The following is an 18029-nucleotide window of genomic DNA, read 5'->3' as shown; positions in this document are numbered from 1 at the left end:
CTTACTCCCTCACAAAAATCAGAGAATTCATTAGTCTATTCCACTCACCACCTACCATTTCTCACATTAAATGGCAAAGACTTGTGATCTTAAGCAATCAAGCTTCTAAAGCACAGTGAAAATTTGTTGTTAGAGCAGTTCATCACCGCAGGCCTTTCCGTCCCTTGTCCCACCCATCCACCTACAGACTTTAAGGGAAACTGTTCCAGCTCACAGGGAACAGAGGGAAACACCTCACATTCAGCAAAGGGAGCTCACCCACATGCAGGAACGCTGCTTGGTACAGATTTCTATCCCAGGTGATCTCACCCTGTTATTAGGACAAACTAAACCTTTCTAATTTACAGAAAAGTCAGCAGAAGATTATTTCAGAAGAGGTCTAAAAGTCAAGGCATGCTAGAATTCTCTAGAAAAGAAAATGCTGACCTGGCTCTAGGCAAGGCTACCCAGCTGCCCTGCCCTGGAAAGAAGTTGCCAAAGGATTTGGCAATTACAAAACCAAGGCACTTAGGTGTATTCAAAGCTGTAGCAACATAATGGTTAATTTAACTCTTCAAACTGTGTCACCTATACCCAGATGATTATTTCTCCTCTTCAGCTTGAACAACTTGCAGCTCTCTAAATTCCTCCTCCTCCAGAGGACGGATGGGAAGCAATGCACTGCAGTCACCCATGCCAGACTGTGCAGGGCTGGAGATTGCATGATGTAAAAATACTCGTCACACTAACTGATACAAATTTTACATCCTCTTCACCAAAGCCAGTCCTTTATTACCTCGACTGACATAAACTTATTTGGACTACATCTTGGAAACACTGTCTCCCAAAAAGGATGGCACCTAATACTCAAGGATCAGGCAGAACAAACCCTTCTGCTATCTTGATAATGACTTTTTTTCTAAAACAAAGCAAAACCCCCAGTACACTAAGCCTTTTCTACTAATTTCTTTAATAATGCATCTGAAGTTCTAAATAATTAGAAGGAAAGTTAGAGGACTTTTCACTCTCACAACAGCAAATCTGGCCCAGCTAATTTCCCAATTGAATCAAGAATCCAGAGCCAACCAACTACATATTAGTCACTTGGCTAGCAAGGAGGACTAAACTCACACTAATGAACTTAGGACTTCATTAAAATGTAATTTTAAGTTTAGCAATACTCCAGAATAATATATTGTAGTAGGAAAGGGACAGGATTGACACCACAGACTCAGCTCCTTGCTACTTACCTCTAATAAATATAAATTAAAAATCAATACAGCAGGGTAGTGCAAGAGAAATGCTAATGTCCATGAAGAGAGAATTTGTTAGACTCATTACCCCTGTGCTGCCAGGCACATCACTAATTCTCCAGGACTGGAGAGGACAGAGACAAGCTGCTTTGCCCAGCACAGCCAGAATTTGCATCAGCTCCCCTTCTGCAATCATTTCGTATCCCCTCATGCCCAAACCATCATGTTACAATGACAGGACTAGTACCTACTTGCAATTACTGTGAGAAAGCCTGTCACAGAGCTACCAAAGTTCTTTACTTGTCCCATGAAAAATGACCACAGTCTGAATGGGAACACTTTTATATTTCATTTTACGCATCATATCCTAGATTATTTGCAAGACAACTGATGACTCCAGTTATCTCAGTCAGAGAAAATCCAAACTGTATCAGCCTCAGGTGGAAAGCTGAAAATGAACGCAAAGGATCCAATATGGAACAAAAGCCACACACAATCTAAGAGCAGCTTTCCATTTTTCAAACTTGACCTAAGCAATGCTTGCTCAAGTTATTGTGCAAAAATTAGCATGAAAATAGTATATAAAGCTCTGGGACTAAAAAAGGTTTTTCTCACAGATGCTTAGTCTAAAGTTAAATTTTGACAAATTTACTGCACTTACCACAAGGCAGAAGAAAAACTGGCGCCATGCAGCTGAGATTCTTTATGACCTGCCCTTTAGGTATCTTTCATACACAAAAAGCAGAAATGTTACCATCATGACAACTCAGAAAATATTCTTGAAGGTGACTTGCCACATACTGTTTAAACTAGATTCATACTTTTGTGGGTTTTAACTAGACTAGGTAAGGAGCCCATCTTAAAAAATAATAATTGCATCACTTTTGCTGCTGTTATGTTCAGAAATATCAATCCTCTTGCAGTTTTGTAGCATGTTTCTCATAAGCACATGTATGCTTATTCTTGTATCAAAAAGGCAGCTGCAAATACCAAACCTTTAAAGTACTTAATATAATTAAGTATGTATTGAATTAAATGAAAGTAAAAATCAAGTCTGTTTCCTTTGTCAGTAACTCCTCACCCATGGAATTCCTTTGATGCAGACAATTTGTTTTGTATGGCTGCATAAAGATGAGACTCCACTGCACCTTCTTTCCAACTACATCATAGCAACTTAACCATTTAATACATATTCATTTAAAGAAATTTGAGTGAATTTATTGTATAAAATTATGATTGGCATGGTACAGAAAAGTTCCTTTTAATGCACATTTCCCATTAACTTGTACACAAATATTACAAGTATCAAGCAAAATGCAAAAGTCTTAAGAACTAATTCCATACTACAAAAGTGTTCACATAGTGAAGTTACTCTGGTTACAAAATGTCATGGAAATAAAAGCACTTCAAAATACATATTTGGGAAATGTTTCAAATAATCAACGCAACCTTAAGTTAGTTAAAAAATGCAAAGAAAGAGCTACCCTCTTCAAAACACTATTGTTCATTTGGCAAGATAGAGCAAAGTTCAGATCAGTTCACTGAAGGACTGTTCTTCACAAGAAACAAACAAAAAAACCCCTTTAGTTAAGAAAGGACTCAATTACTCAATTATACTATGATGACAAATAACGCCATCAAAAAGTTATCTGGCTCTCTTGTTTTCACACAGGAGCTGTCAGAGGCAGAGATGTGTAAATGAACACTTCCAGGTAGATACAGATTGACTTTTCAAAAACCAACCAACCAATCCAAACTCAATCCCAAACCAAATGAAACAAAACAAAACAAAAAAAACCCAGAAAAACAAAATAAAACAAACAAACAAAAAAAAGAAAAATACCAAAATAAAACCCAACAAAAAAAAAAAAAGCCCCTAACAACATAAAGGAGACAATCTGAACTTTTTTGCTTTCACTGAACTAGTTCAGTTCTTTAGGTTGCAGGACTCAAGAACACCAATCTGCAAAGGATATTTGAGGAACAAAATGGAACTCCCACTACAAAGGAACACACAGATGTATGGTTACGTGAGTGCTGCACATCCTCTCAGTAAGGCTGTTAAGAGGCTCTCAAATCTCTGCTTCCCAACGGCCTTGAAGACCCACTATTCCAAGACAAAACTGCTTGGACCCTACAATCAACCTTACAAAAAGGAGGCACAGTCATACTGTTAGAAAATAACAAAAAATGTTGAAGACTGAAAGTGTCCTTAAAAACTTATACAAAATAACTACAAAAGAAGCCATACTTTACATTATTTTTGTATCAGATGACTTGCGTGTGTTTGAGCCACTGAACATTGGTATGTATATCTACATGAAACTCACACGTACAGAACATTGTCTTCAGGCATTATTGTTGTTTTTCTTTTAGACACACACACACAAGTTACCATCAGGTTATCCAGTCTATTTAATGCAGTGAAAAACAGTCCACAGCAGGCATAAAAGGAGCAGTATCCAATATAATGTTGTCTTGCAAAAATGGAGTCAGAATTCCTGAGTCTCAGAGACATTGCTGTCCTCTCCATTACTGGATTATTTCTTTTTCCAAGGAGAACCTCTAGTTTTCGTTTCTTCACTCTAATGAAATTTGTAATAGATTGCATCTTTTAAAAAATGTAAAACTAGTACAAAACATGTGCCAACCAAAGTGAATTTTTAAAGCTTTTTTAAGGGAGAGGGGGTTCACTTACAAAATAAAGGCCACCTTCTTGTAAAATTAGTACTGTTAATATCCCATCCTTCTGTTTAGAGCAGAGATCTAGCTCCCTGTTCTAGAAGCCTTACCACATGCAGTCATGTGAGCTGGAAAACTTCATTCTTTTAACAATTAAAAATATCATAATGTGGAACAGTCTTTTGTTAAAATCACCAAGGTGGCAAAACCAATTAAGTGTCATTCAAACAGTCATTGCAATCTAACTTCTACATTTTCCCTTGCACTTTGCATATTACACAGTGTAACTTAAAATGTAATTTAAGAGCACTTCAGTCCCACGATGTAGGATTTAAGCTTGTGTGAATACATTTGCATGGCTCTGCAACATTTGTAATGACTTAGAAAAATACATTCAACCAAAACTTTATATAGGGTTCTATTTTTTTTTAAATCAAAAATGAAGAAAAAGCCAAATGGTCCCATCATTACCTAAATAATACACTCCAAGTTCTGGAAGCAATTCCAAAGCAAAAGCACATTCAAGAAAAACATACATTGAATTGTATACTTTCTCATTTATCTTTATCAGTAATAAAATTCTACTGTATATAATTATTTAGCCTTATAAATAATGCTAAGCAGAAAAATATTTATCTCTGTGCTACTTTTTTGTTTATAGAAGCATTTCTCAGTTTATAGGAGCAAAGGAAAAAAAACCTACTTAAAGTGCAGATTACAGGCCATGACAGGCATAATAAATGACCAAAGGTGCAGCCAAATTTGCATTTACATCTTAAGTTACTTTGCCATCTTCCTTGTCTTGCTAGAAGTCACCCCATGTGCAATTAAAGAGCTGGTCAGTTGGTTTGTGCCACAGTACAACCTGTAATCACTTGTAATTTTTTTAAAATCTATTTCAATTGTCCATAGATATTTCTAGGCAAGGTTCAAGATATTTCTAGCTCAGGTTCACCAAACCTTATTTAGTCATTAATACTTGAAATCATACAATGTTGACACCCCCTCCAGAGAATGCTACTGTCCTCTTGTTGCAGTATGTGGTTGAGCCATTGATGCTTGGCTGAGTGTCTTTAACAAGCGATGTCTTCATTTCCATTTCACACGCTACAATCGCTGCATTGAGTTCCACTTGAGCCCGGTGAACGACATAAAATGAGAGTCCTATGCTTATGACAATCTGCAAATAAAACAGGAGTGTTTATTGTGGGAATAATAAAGCAACTGATCTGAATGAAACAAAAAGTTGTCAATGTAAAGATTCATGAAGGCATCCACTGACTCAAGCTTCACAGGCAAGACACTGGAAGGGAAATGAACTTAGCCCCCAAGTAGCTCTAAACCTACATATGCTAACAATGTAACCAGCATATCCGAACATAGATATTATATAGAAATTAAAATATTTATATAAATTGAAATGATAAGTTTCTTTCTTTCTGTTGAACTCCATATACTTGTTATAAAGCAATCCTTTCACATTCCCTCTTCAATAAAACACCAGTCAAGTTTTTAGCTGAGATCCTCCTTAGGGAAAAAAAAAAAAAAAAAAGTTAAAATCTTCAAATAAAAGCCAAGGTGTGAGGGTCCCTTTGAAAGAAGCATGTTTCTCTGTCTTTTTAAAAGAATGTTAACTAGCTGGAATCTGCAGCTATCAAAAAGGCAAAGATGCTATATTACTTACAACAGAATCTAGAGTTCTGCATCTAAAACCTGAACTTCATTACTAACTGTAGGACTGTTTTCTTTAACATTGAGGACTGTTGCTTAAAAACCTGTCAGCATAGCAGACAATGCTGGAACATCACTGAGTAAGGCAACTGACAAATATGAGCCCAGGACAACTGTAGCTGGAAGGGACCCTGGCAGTCCCTAGCCCAACCAGCTGCACAGAGCAGGGCTGGCTGTAAGATCAGAACAGGTTGCTCAGAACTTTTGTCCAGTCAGGTCTTGAAAACTGTAAAAGGCCAGAGATTTCACTACTTCTCTGGGCACTCTGGTCCAGTGCTAGACTACCCTTGCAGTGAAAATGACACTCCTCAACAATTTATGTTACACATTTCAAAAGCTGGCTAATATAAGATTCACAATGATACTACAGACACTAATTTTTGAATAGATAGGAAAATTTCTATTCTAGAAGCTTACCCAAATATTTAAATTTGCTTTGGTTTAGAAATATTACTATCAGTAACCTAGCTCCCTAGATAAATAATTTATATATATATATATATATATATATATATATATATATATATATATACATATATATACATATATATACATAGACAACCATGAAAGTTTAAGGATTTTCAGAGCTATTTACTAAATCAAAGTCCCAACAAAGCTCATCCAGGCAAAGCACTCAGCAGATGCCTGAGAGACAGTGGGAGAATGGAAATAATTTTTTCACTAAAGGCCTCCCCTTTGGTTCTTCAGTCACATCCCAAGGACTGGTGTCAAGAAGGTCAGTACTCCTTTTAAAATACCCAGGCTATCCAGCTACCACTTACCTGAGCAACACTTATGTTACAACCTATATAATCTGCAAAGGAGTCAATGTCAATTAAAAAAAATGTATATAAATGGGGGGAAAAAAGGGAAAAGACCACTAAAAAACTATTACCCTGGAAATAACATTCATGACTAAAATAATAACTGACTGAGAAACCATTTATTTTCTCTTTGATCTATCAAGACTATCTATGCCACACTTACAAAGGCATTTTAACCATGTTTCATAAAAGCTATAAATTATATAGCTTCTATTTCTATTCGGTAGAAATAGTTCTATTTAAGAGTGCACAAATTTCAGGGCAAGGGAGGAAGGTATGTTTAAAATGGTCCTAGACTTAGTTTTCTATGTTAGCATTGTTAAACATCAGCTTTATGACTGTAAAAACTGAGGAAGAGAAATTATTGCAGTACCTACTGGAAGTCTGCAAGCCATGGTAATTGCTACTCAAACATAGCTTGAAGTACTGTCACTGTCAGAGAAGGCTTTAATATATAATATAATTCTGAAATACCCATAACCTCTATGTCCACACTTAAGGCTTATACCCAAAATGTACTAATAAATTATTTCAGGAGCTAAGGTCATGTAAAGGTACTTGATATACTTCTCATTAATTTACTCACTTGTCAAATTAGGATATTCTAATTTAGGCATTAGGGAAATAGTACTCTACAGCATTTTTAATATCCTGAATATCTATGCAAAATGAGTATGCTGAGTGCTAGCAGTGAACAGTGTGTAAGTCCTGGGTCTACACACACACAAGCTTTTGTGTAGGAGTGGTTTGACAAGTCTAAAATTTAGCAGATTACCCTAGAAGGCAAGTGTTTTTCTGGATTTTCAGTCCAGAGTAGGGCAAATCAGTTCCAAGAAAAAGAAAAGCCATAATCTGGGGAACTTCTCTGCCTCAGCTAGCTAAAAAAATATTAACTAAAAGGAGAGCTCTATCCCGCTGTCCGGGACAGCTAGTTTGTTTCTAAACATGAACTGCAGGCCTCTTTTCCCCGCCTTTGCTCTCAGAACCAGTTTTAAAGGCACTGAGCTTAATATCCAGCAAGCATCATAAAGTCACCCTAGGGCAGCAAGAGAAGAAAACTTAGCAAAATCTGTATCAGAAAAAGACAACACTGACTAAGTTCTGCTTTATGTTATGGCAACGTGTGAGAGAATGACACTTTTCTCAGAGCATAAAACAAAATCTAAAAAAATCAGTCCACTGGATGCCCATTTTTCTGGATATCCAGCAGTCAACAGAAATCACAGAGAGACAGACAGTACCGTTACCAAGGTATTATGAAAGCACTTAATTTTAACTGACCTGTAAACCAAATACAAAATAGCCACTAACACTTTGTTCTGCAATCACGTCCTCCATGGTGCGCAAGGTAGTGCCCAAGTACGAGTTCAGGAGCTGAGTAGGAAGCAGCCCAAATGAAGAAGCCATCAGGTAGTTGGGTAGTGATAAATCTGTAATCTGAGTAAAAAGAAAGAGTAAGAAATCAAAAGCAGCTCCAAACACAATCTATGTGTACAAACAACCAAACTACCACTTCCCATAACCATCCCTGCAAAATCATGAAAAAATATCCTACATTCCTTCACTGAAACTTTGATTCATGCCCAGGGGGAAGATAATAGAATGATGCAATATGTATCTAGTTTTCATCTGTCCTTTTTAAAGTTACTAGGTTTGATTTCTTTTCACCTTATATTACACAACATCTCTGCAACAGTCAGTAACTAGGGGTGCAATTACATTGTTCACTGAAGATACTTATTTTTACCTGGTGATTGAAACCCTTGGATTTTATAAGGATTAACTTGTGAGAAGAAATTATTATATGGGATGTGGAAGTCTAACATAAAAATCTATCTGTTTTGCATTTTACGTGTACGGCAAATAATACAAGAGGTAATTGTTCAAAATGTCACTGTTTTAAATAGGATCCAGGTAAACAGAATGGCACATACAATTTGTCTGTGCTGGGCAAGTTATGAGCTTTCAGTCTTTCAGTGACCCCTATCAGCAATAGTCATTTGTATCTATGCTGATATACGTGTATCATTGTCTACCAAAGGTATTTTGCAACTCACTTCAATTAGTGAATTAAATAGTACACACAGCTATAGGTTTTATTAATTTCTCTGAAAAAAACACTAATAATACATTGTTATTTTCTTCTCTCTGCTGTGAAGTTTCTGTTTTGTATCAATAGGTGGATGTACAAGCTTACATGGGAACAAAGTACAAAGTTCCAGCTAAATTAGCATCAGCAGCCATCGGGAAATATTAAAGGCAAGCGTCACGAGATTAAAAGATATTTACACAAGAAAAAAGAAAACAAGAAGAAACTGGATTAAAAATTAGTATGAAAACGATGATTTTGAAAACAAGCAGGCCAACAAATTTTCCAGATAATTCAGTTGATAGTAACAGAGATCTAATTAAGAACAGCTCTAACACCGAGAGCCTACATGGAAATTATTGACCTTGCCGGTTTCATACAATGTTGAGGACCAAAGAATAGCAGCAATGTTACTCATTTCATCATGCTATTCTTAAAATAAACTTTAGTTACTGTGAAAGTCACAGTGCTGAATTCTCAGAGCTCTAACCACCATCAGTGGAAAGTTTTTGGGAGGAAGGGCAATGGAGGAGCAGAATGCAATGAAGCATAAAGATTAAAAATAAGAACAAGATCCAATAAGCCATTTTCAAACTTCACACTGCATATTATACTTCCCACAGACTGAAATATATACCAGCACCACAAATATTATATTTCCTTCTCTATACAAGATTAATTTAGATTTATAATGAAAAAGGATTACATAATTATGTCAGAACTTCACATTTGACCAATACTTTCAAAAGACTTTTCAAAGCATTGTTGTAATCTGGGTCATGTAATAAGAATGCATAGTCCAAAATTCCCATATTGCCAAGGGAATGAAGGAGCTGCTATTAAAAGTTTCTGAAATACTAATGCAGAGGCAAGATTTGCTAAGTAGGACACTATCATTACATCTAATGGAGCTGGGAAACTTCCCAAAGATTGCTTTAATACTCCTGGCACCTCTCTCATTTCTGTAGATGTATTAAGGACACTTCAGTTGCAGAGCAACATGTCTGCACACCTGGATGAGGCCTGAAACAACTGGACTTCCTGAGTCATGAGATTGTTTCCAAATGAAGCGGAGGCTGCCCCGGTGGATACACTTAATTGCAGCTTGCACCTCCCACTGCAATTAAAGCTAAGCAGAGGGCGAAAAAAATGTTGAGATGTCCCTTTAAGTAGGTTTAGAGCTACAGTTGTATCCCTTTCCCCAGAATGCACAAGAAGTGGGCAGCATCCCCACCTAAGAAACTTGAGAAATCATCAATAAAACTTACACCTTTCCATACTTTTCTTTCTAGGAGCTTTACCTGTTCTATGAACCTACCAATCTGGTCTCTGCATGGCCAGGCTGCCTCACAGAGCCTACAAGGGCTCTGTTTCCAGTGAAAGCTCAAGCCAGCAAAAACTAACTCTGAAATCCCAAACCAAGCATGGATGCAGTTGTGTTATGGGCCATAACAGAAATGTATTTAAATTGTATTCAAATACAAGTAGGAACTACCCAATTGCACTGATAACAACAGCCAGAATACCCCACCCCACACCCCCCAAAATTAAGCTTTGGATGGGCTTTGTCCCGTAGAACTTTTGTGCATCCTTTGCAGCAGACACCTGTGGTTCAGCACTGCCAAAGAATAAATGCTTCTGTCAAGACTTTGCTGAGGGCTCTCACGCCTTTAGGGATTACAGCACAACTTCTCTTCCCTCAGTTTGCAAATTCCTGTGTTTCAGATCAGGTAGGCTTTGTGACCAAGGGCAAAGGACAACTCTTTGCTTTTTCCTCAAGAAAAAAAGCCCAAAACAAAACCCCCTAGAAATACTTCTTCCTGCCTCCCCCGCCCCCCCCCCCCCAAAAAAAAAAAGCCAACGCCATCCCCTGAAAAAAATCCCAGTAATACAAAAAACCAAACCAGCTGCTGACTTTCCAACAAGCAGAGGAAGCAGTGTGCATGTTCTTGCAAAGGAGGTACCATTTCTTCAACTCTGAGTTTGTTGTATGCATTTCTGAACCCAGAGGTGCACACTTGAATGCTCAGATTTTTTAATCAGATGATTCCTTTCATGTAATATTCCCCTTAAAGAGGGGAGGGGAAGTATGAAATCCCATCTAACCTACATCTGGCACTACAAATAACCGGGTTGCACAAATTTCACTCCAAGAACAAACTTGTGGCAAGGAGATGATAAGCTGCATACCAGGCCTTCTTACAGACCTGCCTTCAAAACACTTCGGAGCTGGAAAGGTGAGAGAGCTGTGCGTGGGCAAACACACCAGTAAGAGCTATCAACCCTCCCCAGCAGCCCAGGCCACTCTGGCATCAGGAGTGACAATTAAGCAAAACTCCCTCAAAAGAGAAATACAAATATGCTTTCAGTTATCAAGTGCTATTCCAGAAAGGCAAACAAATGCATTACTTCACCCCTCTACTACCAGCAGAAAGACCTTTTAAGAAGCAAGATCTTCCAAGTCTGGCCGGTGACATGCTAAGGAATTTGTATTAATTTTCTTCTTGAGCCATTTCAACTGATATGATTCCCTCACTAAACAAATCCTAAGCTCCCCCATCTTTCTCTACACCCTCTACAAGTCAACCTCCCGAAAGCCCTCAGCAGATGGTGCATGCCACTGAACAAGTGCTTGTAGAAATCATTTAATCCCAGCCCTGCAGATGACCCTGCTCACATCAAGGTTATGCCTTTCCCTGAACCTCATGTGTCACTTCCTTCCTTCTCTCTTATTTAAGTATTCTCAGTGTCTCCAGATTACTTAAAAATATCCACATAGTAAACATGCATAGACCAGACCACTGGAAAGTTAAAGATGTGTACTCTTCCTTAAGTTCACTGTTGTTTAAAAATTAATCCTTTTAAAATTCACTGCTGAAGCTGCTAGCATGGGGAAATGCATTTTAAACTTAAAATGAGTGTTAAGTTTTCAAATAAGTGAGATTTCAAGGAAATGACAGCTTGGTCTGTGTAGGCAGAAAACTGTATTTTTTACCTAACTTAAATCTGACTCAAAATGAGAAACGGTCTTGAATTCCTAGATTTGTATGCATCACTTTTTGGTGATCTAGTCGCTCATATTAAATGTTCTCAGTGAAAAACTGAGTGTACACTGTGTGTTATTTGACTATAGTGTACACTGTGAGTTATTTGACTATGCTATAAAGTAGTAAATCAGGAATAATAAACATAACCAAACTAAAATTAGCAAAAAACATCCAAGTTACTTGGCATAACTCAAGCATCTGGTTTCATCTCATTTCCCATCTATTATTTTAACCCTGAAACCATCCACTTGGAAAGAAAATTATTTAGCCTGCAGAATCTGGAGAATACAAACTACAATGATTTACAGCATCACTTCAATATTGAACTGGCCCAAATACTCTGCTGAATCGTGTTTCCAACAGAAGGGTTATGCCAGGAAGGAAATAGTTTTAACTTGGTAATTTTCTGGTCTGTTGTTCAGATCCAATACTACCCTATATCATCTACTGACTACTGCAAGGGACTTCCCAAAGCTGTGAACAAGCAGAGCCAGACAGCTCTCTCCACTTTAGGAGGGTCACAGCACAGCAGAAGCTTCATCTGCAACACTGGACCCTGGCTCCAGGAAGGACTCTGCTCTCCCAGCTGGTCTAAGTCTGTTCAGTAATATAGGTAATATAAGCCTGTAGTAATATAGTTTAAGAAATAAAACAGCAAAGGTTCAGCTGTTCAGTTTCTCATTCTTAACAAGAAAATGGTTAAAGGATTTCTTAAAAAGAAATTACAAGTTGCTACAGTTCTTATGGATAGAGATCACAGGTCTGGAGATGAATGCTCCACTACACTGTTTTATATACTGCAATTTAAAATATTTGGTGTGGATGTTACACCCCAAAATTGCATGGATTGAATTTTACTTAAAAAAAAAAATGGTATTTGGTGACCTACTAGTTGCAGCCAGATGATTCTGTCAAAATTAAGCAAGTGCTTTCGAAGGGCACAGGATCAGGACTGCAGACAGGGTGGGCTATAAGAAAGTGGCAGATCAAAACATGTGTTTAGATAGCCACTTATGTTAAAGAACATACAAGTTGCTGATAACATTTGAAGTATTTCACAATCCAGATTGCTTTGTTTTGATTTCACCAAGTTAGTAGATACAACTGAGGCATAGGAGAGCCAAAAGCAGATCCTTCAGACAAAGTACTCAGGAAGCAACGAGGGTCTGAAATTGTCATCAGCAGCATGACAATACTCAAACAAACCACCTCCATGTTCTTCTTTATTTCTTTCCTTTAAGATGATCAAAGAGACCAAACGAATGTACCAATGTTCACCTGAAGTTAGAAAGAAAAGCAAGACTAAACCTTTTCCAGACTCAAGTTTAAACTAACTTTCAGTGCCACACCAGAGTACAGTCCCTTTTCAGGGACTACATGCTGCTCTACCCAAAATCTGCAACCTGTCTCGTGTGCATCCTGTATGGATTTGCCAGATGCACGGTACAAACACCAACCACACCGATAAAATGTTTTAATCTGTCCACTTCTTTCTTTCCAATATGATTACTTATATTAAGTAGTTTAGGAAGATCTGGCAAGACTTTTTCTCAGCTCTTACCATGTTTTAAAGTGGATCACTTCAAAAGTACAGACACATCATAACTGTCGAGTTCTCCACAGATTTTGCTATGGAGCACCTTGGTGATTCTAATACCAGAATATAGTTTTGAAAGACAAGAGAGCAACTCTAAGACAACGCCAGTGAGCAAGGCATCTCAAAAATCTGCCTGCAGTCCCTCTGTATGCACAGCAGAGCAGGCAGAGAGGGTTGTTTTTACTGTTGTTAAAAGAGAGAAACCATGGCTTGCTCCCAGGACAGGAGGCAACCTCTACCAATAACAGCAGCCACTGTGCCGAAAGACATCCTGCCAGCACTTGTCTTCCTCGGCCGCACAGCCCAGGCAGGGACTCACCGCGAAGACGGCGTTCTGCAGCCCGAAGGGGATCAGCGTCAGCCGCGACAGAAACACCACCTTGACGCCGCTGCCGCCCTCCACGACACGGACGATGGCACTGAGCGTCCCGCTGCCCTGGATCCTGGCCCGTGCCCAGCGGGCCAACAGCCGCCTGCAGGCCACGTGGGCGACAAGGGTGCCGACGAGGACGCCGAACACCATCAGCCCCATGCCCAGCACGAAGCCGTAGAGGTAGCCGGCGGCCACGTTGAGCAGGATGTAGCCCCAGCCGCATGGGAAGGACACGACGATGAAGCCCACGGTGAAGAGCAGCACGCCGGCCAGGCTGTCCAGGCTCTCGGCCCAGAGCAGCAGGTCCCGCAGGTACTGGCGCACCAGGGCCAGCGAGGCGAAGCAGACAGCGGCCAGGACGCACAGGCTGAGGCAGCTCTTGCACCAGCAGGTGCCCAGCAGGCAGCAGGAGCAGCGCCAGCCCCGGGCCTCGGCCAGCCCGTGCCCGCCGCCGCTCGGCTCGGGCAGCTGGCAGAGCAGCAGCTCCGCGGGCGGCAGCCCGTCCTCGTCCGCGCAGGGCCCCAGCAGCAGCCCGCCGGCCCCCGCCGCCTCCGCCGGGACGAAGCCGATGGAGTCTCCGCTGCCGCCTCCCGCCGCGGTCCCGGCGGCGCGGGACAGCCAGCGGCCCAGGTCCTGCCGGGCGCCCTGCGCCGCCGCCTGCTTCACGGCCCGGGAGAGGAGCTGCAGCGCCGCGGCCCCCGCGCCCAGCATGCCCCCGGCTGCCGCCCGGCTCCAGCGCCGCCGAGCCGCGAAGCCCCTTCGCTCCCCGCCTCCCCACGCAGCCTGCGGGCAGGGGCGGCCGTTCCCTCATCGCCCCGCCATGGCCCGGCTGCCGAGCCCGGCCGAGGGCCGGGCGGGGGCGGGGAAGCGGCGGCGGGGAGGGCCGGGAGGAGGGGGCCGCGCTTCGCCGCCGCCCGGCGGGCGGAGGGGCCGGGGCGGCCTCCGCGCCGCCTCCCGCCTCGGCCGCGCCGCCGGGGCTGCGGCGTTAGACGGCGGCGGGGCCGCTCTCTCCGTCCTGGCAGTGGCAGCAGCGGCCCTGGCGGAGCGCGAGTCCCGGGGGGCGGCGGCGGCGGCAGCACCGGGGCTCCATCTCCCCGCGCTGGGCTCCCGCTCCGCTCCGGGAAGCGCCTTCTCGGAACCGCGGTGCCGATGTGGCAAGCTCGGGAGGAAAGAGGCCAGGCGAAGCTCCGGCGGCAGCAGCGCCCGGCCCCGCTGCGGGGCTCGGCGGCGGCGCCCAGGCTCCTCCTCCCGCCCCGCCCCGCCCCGGGAGCGCCGCGCCGGCCGGGAGTGCCCGGCGGGGCCGAGCGGCCCCGAGCCGCGCACCGCCGGCCCGAGCCGCGCACCGCCGGCCCCGAACCGCGCACCGCCGGCCCCGAACCGCGCACCGCCGGCCCCGAGCCGCGCACCGCCGGCCCCGAACCGCGCACCGCCGGCCCCGAACCGCGCACCGCCGGCCCCGAGCCGCGCACCGCCGGCCCCGAACCGCGCACCGCCGGCCCGAGCCGCGCACCGCCGGCCCGAGCCGCGCACCGCCGGCCCGAGCCGCGCACCGCCGCCCGCCCCGCTGCAGCCCGCATACCCGCAGGGCCGTAACCCGCGGGGTTCGGACGGAGCCGTGCCGCAAAGCGGGTTGTTTCCCGTCAGTGCAGCGTGGGGTTCGGGCATCGCTGACTGTACTGTTACTCTTCAGCTCCCTTAACATGTCTCCCTCTCTTGCGTGAGGGCTTTGTACCACAAACACCCCGGCTTGTCCTCTACCAGCGGAACGAGCCTTCCTCGACCCGCGGCCACGGTTTGAGCCGGGGGGCGACGGCCGATGCGCCCTGGCTCCGCGGCACCTCCACGCCCGGTCAGCGTGGCTCACATGCCGGAAGGCTCGGACCCGCTTTGGGACGGTTTGAGGCATTGCCAGAAGGAAAGAAACAGTCTGGACATGGAGTGAGGGCTCCATTTGGAGAGCTGTTTTCTCGGGAGCCTCGCTGAGACTCGATGGCTTCTCAGGTCTCTTCTGCTCTGGTGTTACTAATGGCAAAGTGCAGAAAGGGTTTGTTTTCTTTACAGCGCTTATACATACAGTTATACTTCCCTGCTGGGAAATTTGCAAGCGTCTATTACACGAGAATACCGTGTGGGTTTTAAAGGTTAAAGGGTGATTGGGAACAAACAGTTATAAAAATTAAGAACATATCTTTAAGTACTGCAATTATGCACTTGCAAAATACAATGGTAGAAACAATATAATCTGGGCAATCCAGTAAATCAGCCTAAGAAAATGACAGATAGCTTTGAGAGTCAACAGCAGAATAAAAACTCTGTACAGCAGGGGAATTGCAGATACGTGTCTCCAGCGTAACCTGCTTTCTTGTTACCTGTATCTGAATGAGAGCATTTGATTTTGTGTGCACTCTTTGCTTGCATACAAACACAGGCAGGGCATATATCCGGAATTATAATATTAATAATGTCAACAAAACCCTGCACTAGAGCTTGTAAAAGATAATGGGCATGCTTGTACATTCAGTAAGGCATTTCAGCAAACAGGGCAGCTGGAAGTTCAGTAAAACAAGAAGATGAAATAATTTTTGGTTTTATACGAAGAGCACATATGTCGTTGATGTGGATTCAGCTTGTGTATATTTTTGTCAAATACAGTTACTTTCATAGAACCTCCATTGCTGCTTTTAAAGTGCAGAACCTTGTACTCTGAGCTGGAATGAATTTCCAGCTGTCACTCTAAAAGCTATAGGGTTCTGTATTTATAATCACAGAAAACGTACTTGAAAAAGTGACCACAAGAGAGTATGAAGAACATAAAGGTCTAGCTAAGTGACAGGTTTGATATTACACTCTAACCTATATAAAAAAAAAAAAAAATTAACTAGTTGGTGGACATGCTTTTCCAGTCCCTACGAACATACAGGATGAAACTCCTTGACCTTATCCATCACCTGGGCTCCTTAAAATAGCTAATTCTGCCATTTTTCTGTTCCCTGGAGCAATAGCTCAGGAAGGAAAGACAACAATAGTCAGATTTTGAGTGACACAGACCATGGTCATGGAGCATCTTTGGATAAACACCCAAGTGAGGGCACAGGAGTTCAGCAAGACTTGGGTGGAGCTGGTAGCTGCTCCCTCGTGCACAGCAGATACAGCTACAGAGATGAGAGGCAGTGTCAGCTGGCTCCTGCAAGCCTTCCCAGCACGCTCTTACCATCTGAAGGGAGAAGAAACAACCTCACACACCCTTGAAAATGTGCCAAATTGGCACATTGCTAGGCAAAATGCCGGACAAAATGGTCTGCCTTTCAGACTTGCTAGTCAGTGAATCATGGGATATTCCTGTACCATGGATGACGCAGTTGCAATGATATAAGCAAGGCAAGATCTGTAGGGAAAAGCAGTTATCTTTCCAGTCACTACACTTAAAAAACAAGTCAAGCTCTTGAGCACACAGCTCCTGGACAAGCACTTTGTTCTCCAAAAAAGATAGCGCTTTTTGTTTGTTTTTCCTTTTTCCCCAGGTAGACAATTGATTTTGTGAATAATTTGCAGCAAATGCTGTCTAACCTGTTCTTTTAAAAGTGCAACTGTTACTTTTTTTACCTTTGGAAATTATTTGAAGTAATAGGAATAAGAATTATAGGTTTAGTTCATATGGGTTCAAATTATTGCATTATGTCAACTAATACTGCTCCTATATTTCCTTAGATGGATCTAATTACTTGGATTTTCATTATCTCATCTATCATTTGAACTGATTTTTTTACCTGTCTTTATATTTTAATTTTGGTCTTTCTCACTTAAACTTGAGAGGCACAGAATAATAGCTGGGGTAGTGTTCTGCTTCAGGAAAAGGTGTTTCTGTAGAAAGATGCTCTCACATAGACAGCATAGATTGTATGTGCATAAAGCATATAGATTGTAGTGGATATTAAAGAATTTTTGCCAGAGAGGATTTTTTTCCAGGCCTGCAATGTAGGCTGAGGATATTTCCTTGTGCTGGCACAAGCAACTGAGAAATGCTATTTTGTATTTTGAAACTATGATTCTTCTGTCTCATTTTTTTATTTCAAGGACTTTTATCATGCAAACACACCCAATTAAACCTGTGAGTCATCTTATTGAGATGAAGGTATGACTCATTTAGGTCCATGCAGCTGGTCCATACTGAATAGGGACCCTGAAAATGGGGGGTAGGATACATTAAGCCACAAATCAGGACCTAAAATAATTCTGAAGCTCCTGAAAACTTGCCATAGTTATTTCTGAATTGCTCTTTGGGAGGCAGAGGCAGGACTTTTTTGAGAAAAAATATATTAAGAACCTATTAGCTCTGATATTAGTTCTGCCAGCATTACTGTGAGGATCCTTTGGTGGGAAGTGCAGCATTGACTAATCCATGTCAGTAACGATTCTTAGGCCACTGCAGGCTCACAGAAAGTGCCTCCATCTGG

At 42.3% G+C, this 18029-nt stretch overlaps 1 protein-coding gene across 1 annotated transcript; it reads right to left on the bottom strand.

The window, feature by feature from the left end:
- Positions 1 to 1558: 1558 nt before the first annotated feature.
- On the bottom strand, positions 1559 to 14286 carry TMEM64 (transmembrane protein 64). Its single transcript, XM_021543261.2, has 3 exons — positions 13522 to 14286; positions 7751 to 7906; positions 1559 to 5094 (listed from the first exon to the last, which is right to left on the bottom strand). The coding sequence occupies exons 1-3, from the start codon at positions 14284 to 14286 to the stop codon at positions 4900 to 4902; spliced, it is 1116 nt and encodes a 371-aa protein (XP_021398936.1). The 3' UTR covers positions 1559 to 4899.
- Between the last annotated feature and the right edge of the window lie 3743 nt (positions 14287 to 18029).

Source organism: Lonchura striata, chromosome 1 (assembly GCF_046129695.1).
Source record: "Lonchura striata isolate bLonStr1 chromosome 1, bLonStr1.mat, whole genome shotgun sequence".
Lineage (NCBI taxonomy): Eukaryota > Metazoa > Chordata > Aves > Passeriformes > Estrildidae > Lonchura > Lonchura striata.
This window is presented reverse-complemented; position numbering and strand designations above follow the sequence as displayed.

Excerpts from the sequence above, each read along its gene's own strand:
- TMEM64 (XM_021543261.2), bottom strand. The coding sequence starts at position 14,286 with ATGCTGGGCGCGGGGGCCGCGGCGCTGCAGCTCCTCTCCCGGGCCGTG. Across the intron at positions 7,907-13,521 it reads TGCAGAACGCCGTCTTCGCG|ATTACAGATTTATCACTACC; the intron begins GTGAGTCCCTGC and ends CTTTTTACTCAG. Across the intron at positions 5,095-7,750 it reads ATTTTGTATTTGGTTTACAG|ATTGTCATAAGCATAGGACT; the intron begins GTCAGTTAAAAT and ends TTTTATTTGCAG.